This window comes from Rhea americana, unplaced genomic scaffold (genome assembly GCF_003343005.1).
Source record: "Rhea americana isolate MKP2758 unplaced genomic scaffold, rheAme1 scaffold_58, whole genome shotgun sequence".
Taxonomy (NCBI): Eukaryota; Metazoa; Chordata; class Aves; order Rheiformes; family Rheidae; genus Rhea; species Rhea americana.
The window spans coordinates 2,387,644-2,398,784 of NW_028186734.1; the positions used below are offsets into that span (position 1 = coordinate 2,387,644).

The 11,141-nt window shown below is 43.3% G+C and overlaps 1 protein-coding gene across 1 annotated transcript; it reads right to left on the reverse strand.

Moving 5' to 3' along the window:
• Nucleotides 1-9,739, reverse strand: TGIF1 (TGFB induced factor homeobox 1). Its single transcript, XM_085319260.1, has 3 exons — nucleotides 9,248-9,739; nucleotides 2,471-2,697; nucleotides 1-1,140 (listed from the first exon to the last, which is right to left on the reverse strand). Exons 1-3 carry the CDS (start codon nucleotides 9,261-9,263, stop codon nucleotides 574-576), a joined length of 810 nt encoding a protein of 269 aa, XP_085175386.1. The 5' UTR covers nucleotides 9,264-9,739; the 3' UTR covers nucleotides 1-573.
• Nucleotides 9,740-11,141: the final 1,402 nt, after the last annotated feature.

Consider the following 11,141-nt stretch of genomic DNA (forward strand, 5'->3'; position numbering starts at 1 on the left):
TATTTCTTACTTCAGTTTATTTCAAGGGTAAAGCTCGGTTTTCTGCAAAACTCGTATTAAACAAAATACTCTGTGTGCATCCATTTTTAAAGAAAATATTTTATTACATTATGAGAAAAAAGCATAATCATCCAAGTTCATATTGTTAAAAAAATTGAAAATTCATTTTTAGACAGCGTGTCGGTATATTCTGTTCCACATGGGAATGATAAGAAGACTCTATATCATTACTAGATATTGCACAGTCTGAAAGAAACAAAAACAAATCACATGATCTTGGGAACCATCTCACATTATGAAAAACCTACAAAGAAAACATTAAAAAAACCACACACAATCCTTTCTTTCTACAGTAGCTTTAAGTTTATAATTCTTGGAATGACCATATTCCACTGAAGACCATCTCAGTGACAGGAAGCTTCATTTCAGCAATCCCTTGTGCAAATAAGATTAATAAAAAAAATAATAATAATAATGCAGATAAGTCTTTTGATATTGTGTGGGTGGCAATAACCACACAGCTGTTAGATCCCTGCCTGGAAAAACAAAACGAGGAAGGAGAAGGAAGTGGATTTAGGCCATAAGTTTTGCCTGCAACTCCATCTCTGCCGCCCTTTTGAGTGCAACATCCACCAGTAGCTGAAATCCACTAAAATCCTGGTTAAGGTCTGGTGGGGTTGGAGGAGGAGTGTTAAAGAGCCCACTTTGCGCATTTGCACCAGGTCCCAGTTTAGATGCGTCCTCATGGTAGGAGAGAGAGTTGTCTGTGAAGCCGTTAGCTGGGGGCTGCTGCAGGTCCGTGGTCTGGCCTACATCTGCTGGCTGGCAAAAATGGAAAGGGGCATCTTTCAACGCAGTCACGGTTGTGTGGCAAATCACTGATGGTCGAGCCAGGACTGATCCTGGGGAAGCAGGTTTAGAAGAGGACACAGTCTTGTTGAGTGCTGTGGTAGCAGGAAGGAAGGAGTTCTCCTCCAGCAGTGGAATGTAGTTCTTTGTGCTCATGGAAGACTCCACCAGACCGCCCTCGGAAAGCTTGGTCCCTCTTCGCGAGATAGTGAATTGATTTGGGTCTTTGCCATCCTTCCTCAGCATGTCAGGTAAAAGCCTGCGGCGTGCATTGATAAACCAGTTGCAGACCTGGGAATATAATGACATCTTAATTTCTACCTTCATCCATTTCCAACTATGTGCCACTAGAGTCATTCGGTTAGATTAATGAATCCCTCCAAGCAGTTTCCTTAAYTGCAGAACAAAAGAGAGACCTACTGACAAGTTCTGACATGCTTTGCAAAGGCCTTTCCCTTGTCCCTGTTCTACCCCCAGCTCCCCACTCCTTTTACAAAAAGCCCCAGGAAATCTAAAGACTGCTAGCCTGAACTGAAAGGTTTAGCTTTTAACTCTGTGCACACACATTAACCTATTAGCTATTGTTCCCTACACTTAGGTTAATTAACAACAGGAAAACCTTTTCTCTCTGAAGAGAGCCACTCCTCCCACAAATAGTTACTGATTTTCCTTGTTCAACTGACTGTGTCGACAGACATAACATGAATTACCTCATTTAAGTTTGTCCTTGTTTAAATATCAAACCAGTTTCCTGGGTGATACAGGACAGTTTATAGTTTAACGTCTTTGTGTTTACTACATAATGAAGATTTTCTTTATGATGTTACATTAAGGAAATTTTATTTAACAGTCAATTACGGAATTTGTACTAGAGAATTAATCTGAAAAATAAAGCTCAGCAGTTAACAGGAGCACTCTGTATCTACCATCTCTCAAATGCAGGGTTTAAAGAAGATTTTATGCAGCCACTTTCCCTAGAAAGCGGTTGTTTTTTCTAGCTATTCTACAGAAGAAAGTAAAGACAAAAATGATGTGCCACAGCTGTCAGTGGCACAGCCCCTGGATGAGAATCCAGAACTCTCAACCACCTAAAAGCCTGATTACACCCACACTAATGCACTTGAGCAGCTTTATCCACACAGGTTGTTCCACTGATCTTAATGGAAGTAATCATATACATAATTATATATGTGCACGTTCTACAGAATGAGCCTCAAGTTACAGTTTTGAAAGTGAAGAGTTATACTGTTAAGCTGTGTACCTAACACCATAAAAGCTCTGCTGACAAAATGAATAAATACTTTTTCTACATACCAAATTACCCTATAGAGACTTTTCTGTCTTTTGGGCCCTGGTCCTGCAAAAATTAACATGTGTGTTCAAATTCATGACTGTCTGCTCTCCCCTAAAAGGTAGTTTATTCCCAATTAGCAAACATCATCATGACTTAGTACACTGGTAGCTAAAACAGTATTTCTCCTCACAAGTGACATCAGAAGAGGACTGAGTAACAGTAAGAGGAAATGCCACATGCAGTATAAACATTTTGTATCAGAGACTAGACTTTAGGTAAATTAGGAAAAGAGAGCACTTAAAAAGCAAGGGCCGTTTTTTTGAATACCTGTAGTGTGGAAAGGTGTGTTTGTCGGGATAACAGCGCCTTTTCTTGCTCTGAAGGATAAGCATTGTATCGGTGCTCATATAGCCAGTCCCGAAGAATCTGCACTGATTCCTTGGGCAGGTTGCCACGTCTTCTCCGTTTGCCAGAGCCAGCAGAAGAGGAAAGATCCAGTGGGACATCCATAGTGTCATCATCCTCCGTTTCGCTGCCTGATATTGCAACTACACCTACAATTATAAAAAAAGCAAGAATAATTAGCCTCCTAACTCAGTAAACTACTTGGCTTCAGTATTTTCTGGTTCAGACACTTTTTATTATATTAACCATCTTTACTGTGAATCAGGCTACAGCCTCCTATAAAGGGGATTTGTCCTGTAGCGTTAAACTTGTCAAGCTGTGGCTTCCCTGTCAGCGGAACAAAAAGTAGCACCAATGATCTGTTCCAAGGGGAATTCTTTTCCATAAACCCTCATTTTCTTGTTCCCCTAGCAACCTTTTATCCACTGCATGTTATCAGATAGCTTCTATCTAATGCCAATATCGTACAAATGTGCTTGCTATGGTATGCATGCAACACTTTTCTTCAAGAATAACTATCCAGTGACTAGGCAAGAAGCCAACAGGTAAAAACTTAAAACCCATACACCCAATTCAAGCGATGGGTTATTTAATTACTCCTTAACATGCTGATGCCTCCCTTTTGGGAGAGATAGCTTATAGATTTTATATCTATTAATAAAAACTAAATCAAAAAGATGAAAAGAAAGGGAAAATTGCATCTGCCCCACCCCACATTGATTTTCACCTACTTTAAGAAAAAGGAAAGAACATAGTGCTTAACTCATATCAAGTCCACTACTCAATGTGCATGTATTAGGAGGTGCACTATTGTTATTTAATTGTACTTCTGTATCAAAGAACTGCAATCATTTAACGTTTTTTAAAATGTTCCGCTTTGAATGTGGCCTGATTATTTTTCAACTTCAAGGTTTTCCTATCACAGTTCAATCTGTGGAAGTGTGTGCTTTGTGCTACACTTACTGTAAAGGCTCCAAATTTACAAGTTAACTGCTTATCTTTCTTTTTCCTTCATTACAAATAAAGGAACCAATTTTAAAATTTCATTTGTCCTTTATATATACACCATACTACTACTTATCTGAAGCTATAGTACATAAATAAAATAAAATAAAAATCAAGTATTTTATAGTCCATAGCTAGGAAGACTACAATTCTGCTCCTTTGACAGATACACAAAATAATGAATAAATTAATAAAACAATGCTTTAGTTTTAAGTATTTTAATCTTACCCATAATTTTAAGCATCTTGCAAAAAGAGAAATTAGTGATATCTCTTATTTAGATTTATATCAGTACTATCCAATATTTATTTTGGCTCAAAATATATCAGTTTTCTGAAGCATTTTCTAGAAATTGTAGAAGGAAAGCAAGTCCTTGGATCATATTTTTTGTTGTTGTCCTGAACCTGCATTTCATTTAGGGGAGGGAAAAAAAAAAGGAACTTGCTCATGCACAACAGCTAACTAAGTCAAACATCAAAAGTAAAAATTCTGTGAGCAACTGCCCGTATTTCAAAAAATCTGCTTTATCTAAGGAAATAAAGTCAGCCTCAAAACATGGAAAGTGTGCCTGTGAAATATAAAACTACATAAAGCAATATTTATGCACACAAGAAAACAAATAAAAGAAATTAATGTAATTTTTAAGAGAGGGATGAATGCAAGTTTTGTTCAATACTGAACGGGGAAGGGGAGTAGGACCCATCCCCATGCTTTCAAACTGTAGTCAAAGCTGATGTTATGAATTTTTCTTCCTTCTCCCTAATTTAAGACTAGCCCCAATATCCTTAACTTAGTTTAAATTATTCAGATTTCAATGCACGTTTTTGGCATGGAAGCATTCCCTGTAGCACGATCAATCTGCAATTTGTCTGGTGTAGTTACTTTAGTAACTTGCATAGTATTGTTTTCATACTCTCAATTGCTGATTTATGTAACTAACAAACAGCAAACTGCGAACATTGCAGCTGAATATACATTTTTCCTAGATGATTAGCTACATGAATTATCCAGTCATAGAACAGGAACAATAGGATACTACTTAAATAGCCAACACAAGATAAACGCCAAATTATGCAAACAGATCCTTAATTGGTATAGAAAGTATGTCAAGTTTACTTTAATAAGATTCTGAGCAAAACCTATTTTACTTGTAACAGCTTTGAGGTAAGTGCTGTCATGCTTGCCATTTAACCTGAAACCATGCCTTGCACAACGGGTTCCTGAGCCTGGAGTAGCACTGCTTGGAACAAAGATCATGCACAGACAACATGATGGCTCTGCAAAGCAGCTCATTCCTTTTAAGTCAAACTTTAAAACTAGCTAAAACTAGCTTGCAAACACTGAATAACCTAAGTGCGCTGCTCTTGTTTGTCAGAAACTGGAAGTGTTGCAGCACTTCAGTGGGTTGGGTTTTTTTTTTTTGTTTGTTTTTAAATATAATAGGCAGCAAAGCAAGACCTTGGGAAACAGGGAGAGGCTAACAGTAAATGTTGGAAATAAGAGGGAAGAGAAGCCAAAGAAACTACTCCTCTGAGGAAAATTCGATGTCTAAGAGTTTGTAAGCTGCATTTACACAGCGTAACATGAAATACTCCAAACACACCACATTTGGAAAAAACCTCTCTGAGATCTCATACACAGCTCAAAAACTCCACTGAAGCCTCTCTGAATTCAAGAATGCTGAGTTGACAGCAAAACTTGTTTTAGAACTTCTTTCCACCTTAAAAAAAAATCTACTTGACAGAATAGTGTCTAAAAGCCAACCACATGAAATCTTTGTTTCGCAAATAGGATCTCCTGACACTGCTCTTCTAAGGTAAAAGTTGCCTCTGACTAACTGCAGCCTACCTAGTCACAGTGAATCAACACTGGAGCCTGCCCTCTGCCCCCTTACTTGGCGAGTCATATTAATTGACAGAGCAAGCTAGTGAAACAAAACAAGTTTTGGTTGAGCAGGAAAACCAGTGTGTTACAACTTCTCATTTAAATAGACGATGAGCCCTCTGAACCTTCAGCGGACATCTCCACTGCGGTGCAGACAGAGCAGCAACAGGAAGTCATGGCTAGAAATCTCTCACTACCTCAGCTGATATTTTTTACTAGAGCAGGAGCCACGTTGTTGCTGTCAAGGCTCTGTTTTCATTAAAGCATTCCTGCCGATTACAGCCCAGCTTTGTTTTTCCTTCTTGTTAGTAATCAGGCTATTCGCTGCTGGTTTCCTGTTTTAACAGGGCCCAACTGAAAAGGTTCCTGGCGAGGCTCCATGACTGGACCATTGGCCTACTGTTATTGACACTCAGAATAAAGGTCCAGCTAACCTAGTAATTTATTTCATCTTAAAAGCAGGCTAGTGTCAGGTTACTTTATGTTTTCTCCTGAACACAGATAATCTAAATGGAAATACTGCTTTTACATGACTAAAGCAGCACAAGTTCATCTGCAGAGAGGTCTAAAAAACAATACAAAACCCTAGTCCTCAAATCCTGCCATCTTCCCTTAGATGAGGAGTCCCTATTCACTCCAAGCTGTTCATGACCTGAGAACTGTATGATCAGCATCCTGTCTTTATAAATGACTTTACCTTCCTGGCTTCCTAGCTGAAGTCATAGACATGATTGAATGCACCACTGCATTGTATCACAGCCCAAAGACTTTACAGGTCCTCCTGTAATCAGCTCAGGAAAGATTACACCTAGAATCTCACACACAATGCTAGGCTCAACACCCAGCAGTTAACAGCTTGAAACAACTTGAGAAAAAAAAAGTACAGTGATGACTAAAGTTGATTTCAAAATAAACTGCAGCTACTTAACGAGGCATGCTGAATACTTAAGCAGGAAAAGAAGGACAAGTATTTAGAGAGAGACTGAGATGGAAGTTAAGCAAATGAGAGATTTAGGCTGAATATCAGGAAAGCCATCCTATTGTGTTGAGGAAGAGCTTCACAGAGGAAGTGGCAGAAGCCAACTGTTGTTCAAAACAGGACAAAGTATGCCCCAAGAAGCAATCTCTGCCCTCCAGAGAGGGAATGGACAAAAATCACCTTAAGAAAAACCTCCCTCCCACACATTCTCTGGAGTCTGTGAATTTCTTAAGCTGGATGTTTGCGAGCACAGATAAATACAACTAGCTCCCATCCAAGGCCCCAATCCTGTTGTGACCGACTTCAGTTGGATTCCTCACATGTATGAACTTGAACACATGCCTGTGTCTTTGCATGATCATATTCTAAATCAGTTAATTAACAAGCTCAGTGTTCAGTGTGATTGCTATCAGACTGCTATTATTCATAAATAAATCTATCCACAGAAAACTTCTCAGGGTTTTAACCCACAGCCTCTTTAAAAAGACACCCTAACTAAAATTTAATGCAGATTTAAAAAACATAAACAAAAATAAATTAGCCTAAAATTATTCATATATAACCAAGAACTATAAAGATGCATATGGGAATTTCCACAGTAACAACTTTTCCTCTGAATATGCTTCATAATTGAGGAACTAGCTTGTTTGTTTTCCTCTGCATTTCACAGCTTGAGCTCCATTGGTTCCAAAGCAGCCAGACTTGGCTGTGCTATACAGTTTTTTAAAAAACAGGATTCTTCTAGGACCGCAAGAAAGAAATCTGAAACAAAGTCATTTCTTGAAACTTCTTGAATACGCCTCAAATGCCAGGCTACGAGTAATTACAAGCCTAACCTTTAATAACACAGAGGCTCCCTAGCCTTAACATCTTTCTAAAGTTTCCATCTTTGTCTCTTCGCCCTACAATTTCTGCCAGAGCCCAGGCCGATAGCCCCTCTCAAAAGTTCTCCCTCCAACATGTCACCTTTCATTGTTTCCATTGTTTCAAGCCAGAACTTCCAACCCTCAAAGCACATCTCCCTCTTGCTCACACACAAAGATCTACACATGCATACCTAGAAACTACGTCAGCATTTTTCACACACATTTATTTCGGGGGTGGCAAGAACAACAGTTGAAAGTGCAGGGAGTTTGGTATTTCAACAACCAGCAGCTGCCCTCGGGGAGAGAAGTCTGAACAATGGAAGTAACAGCAGACAGGAAACCAGCTCACCACTGCTGTGCAAATAGGGAGCATAGGAATGTCCTAAAAATAACTGCGCTAAATTAATTCAGTGAAACTATAAGAAAAAAAAAAACTTGTAATAAGGTTAAGAATCTGAAAGTACTTAAGACAACTGAAACATCTAAAGTCAAAGCTGTCACTGTCTCTAGGTATAGAGGGCTGGGTTTGGTATGCAACATATGTTGTAATCAAAAAAATCAATCAAGTTAGTTAACAGACTAAAATCCACGGTGAGGYCGTAAATACAAAGTTCTGGCCAGAACTCTGAATTCTCTGCTTTTAAACAGCACCTTGCCTGCTTTTTAAACTTTGTGGCTTTAATTCCCTTTGTGTGCGCTGCTCTTAAATGACTGCCAAGTCCAAAGCTTCTTATTAAGCCTGTAAACCATATTAGTACAACACGTTTCCAGCAGTGCAATGATTTCACTAACTACATATGCATTAATTGCTCCAGGGATATTAACAACGAGCGACACTGCTCTACTATAGAGCCGCAGGAATGCATACTAGAGGGAAAACAGCACAACTCTGGAGTACTGAACATGCGCACTACTCCCTTCTAACCCTCGACTTTGGCTAATTTAATGGTCTTTAAATGCAAAACGCTCTTCATCCACAGCGCAGGTTGGTAAATCGCAACTGAAAAGACACCCGTTTCCTGTAAATTGCTTTCCAACCTTCCTCCCACCCTGGCAGATGTGTAAAATGGGAATGCATTAAATCCGAGAGCACGCTGCACGTCTTTGTGGTCAAGCTCTCATTTAAAGACACATAAAGCCCTACAAAAGAAAGAGGTAACAATCCTTTAACTGTATATAAAGTTTGTCAGTGTGGAAATTAACACAATAAAACTTCTTTGTGTGTGTGGGGGGGGAGTCTCCCCCTCCCTCAACCCCAACTGTGTGGAAACTTTTTTGTATTATTTACTGTTTTCTAAGGGATAAAGGAGGGAAGGAAAAAGCATAAGCGGGGCAGACAGAGGCGCAGATGGGTTTTAAAACTCCGTCCGCGCTGCCTCCTCAGCAGCACTGACTCACACGCGCTGCTCACACGCGCGTGCCCGGCGCCCGAACAAAGAGTGCCGAGCGCGGCCGCCCCTCTCCTCCTTCCCTCYGGTAACGGAAAAAGTTGCGAAAACGACTCGCACGCTCGCCCGAGGTTACCAGGCTGGCGAAGTTTGGTGCAGAAAGGAGACCAAAAAAGCAAAACAAAACAAGAAAAAGAAAGGGGGGGCGGAACAGGCTCCGCGGAGGGAGCGAAAACAAAACTTCTCCGCGCACAAAGCAGGCGCTGGGGCATGTTGTTGACAGCGAGCCAGCAGCATGGAGACGCGGCCGCGTCCAAACAACAGCCCCGCATGTTTTGTCTGGGAGCGGAACATCCACTGCCATCTTCGACGGCAGCTCGGCCCCGGCGGGGGAGGGAAAGGGAGAAAACGGGCGAGAGGAGAAGGGAAAGAGGCTCCGTTTCACTTGGCACTCAAGTCGTTCCCATAGGGAGGAGGCAAACGCAGGGCTCCCCGCTCTGGCCGCGGCGGCGGGACGGGGGTCGGGCGGCCCCTCGCACTCACTCACTCACTCGCTCACACGCAAACTCACAACTACCTTTTTTACTTTTCATCTTGATCGCGAGGACCGAGCCGCTGCTCCCGCTGGACACCCCGCACACCAGGAGCAAGGGGCAGCCGCTCGCCGACCCAAGTTTCTCTCCCCGCGAGCGGGCACCGTCGCCCTTTAAACTCGGCTGGCAGCGGGAGGAGGAGGAAGAGAAGGACGTGGAGGAGGAATCGCCGCGGCCGGCAGGCGAGGAGCCCGGTGCGAGGCGCCCGGTGCCGCGCCGCTGTCAGCGGGAGCCGGCGGGGCTCTGCCGGGCCGGGGTTTTCTGGCGGCGGCCGTAGCCGCGGTGGGCTTCCCTCCCCCCTTCCCTTTGTTCCTTGCTGCCGATGATTGGCCCCAGCTTGTTAAAGTGAGAAAAGGCTCGAGAGGAAAAGGTACGCGCGGCCCGCCCTCCCCCACCTTCCAGCAGTGAGTAAGGGAGAGTAACCGAGAGCTACGCTAGCACTTGCTGCGGCTGTTGCTGCCTCCTCCTCCTGCTCGTCTCTCCTCCCCTCCCGGGCTGCTTCGGCTCTGTCAGATAGCAGGGGAGGGCCGGCGGGGGGAGGGGGGGGTACACCCTGGCTCGCTCACTCATGCACACACAACGGAGAGTGGCGGGGCCCGGAGTGCAGGGGGAGCCCTCCGTGCCTTCTGCTCCCTCGCCTTTCTTCCAGGCAGGCGTTTGATCATTAAACTGGAAGGAGGAAAGGGGCGAGGGGAGAGATTTTGACAGCTGCCCTTGACTAGCCTCCTCCTGTTGCTGCCTGGATGAACCACCCACTCCTACGGCTGAATAGAGAGGAGAAGAAAGCAGAGCGTGTACGGCAGGAGAGGGAGCCCTGCGAGGACCCGCGTGCCGTTAAAGCAGCGCGGCTCCTTCCCCGGCGCCGCGGGCTGGGGGGCGGCCGTTGCCGCGCCGCTCTCGGAACGCCCGGCTCGTAGCCCCGGCAGAGCACGGCTCTGCCTCGGCGGCTCCTTCTCCTCCGACACCCTTCTTGTAACGTCTCGGCAGCAAACGCTCCCTGGTTGCTCTTTGCCAGCTCCTCTCTCGAGGAGGGCGAGTCCTGTTTCTGGGTTATTTTTACATCAGTTTGTAAAGGTTGTTTTTCTCCTCTTTCTCTCTCCCCCCCCCCCGGTGGATTTTGCTGTGACACATGCTCATGGCTTTAAAGAGAAAAAAGTCTCACAGCTTGACTCATCCCTTTTAGGCAAACACGTGGTGCAGCAACAGTTTATTTTCCTCTGAGATGAGAAGTACGGGAGTTATGAGCTGCTTGTTCGTTTAGGGCTCGGTCCAACTTCCCACCGAGCTCTTTCCATCGACTCGAGGGGAAACTGGCGAGAGCCTTCCAATAACAAAGGCTGCTTTAGCGGCGTTTCTTTGTGCTCTACCCCTTTGAAAGTGAGGTTTCTCTCAGACTCGGGCAAATAAAAACACCGACCATAAAACTCCAGGTGGAAATTTTATGCGCGAAGGGTTCAGCGTGGAAAGTAAAATAAGCCACCTTACCYTCCAAAAAAATGCACGCAGATGCAGCATGTTTTTGTTCACAGGAGAGTGTATTTATACGCTCACTTTTGCACAGCCACGTGCTTAATTGTTTTTGAACGAAGAGGAACTGTAGCAGGCACTTCAGTTTTGGACACGAAATGTTTTAAACGATGATAGCTCTTTAAAAAAAGTAGATTCCTATGGCAAAACAGGGCTCACTTCTTCCTCCACTCTCCTGTTTGGCCGTGTGTGTATCCACACAAACACACATTCACATCAGAAGAGGAAGCAACCGCGTTTTATAAGCAAATCCTCCCAAGTACCTTGTAACTATTTTATATTGTGTAATTACAGCGACCTTGCTGGAGATAAAACAGCTGTTACATCCTGAATGAGGGACATATGTGGCGG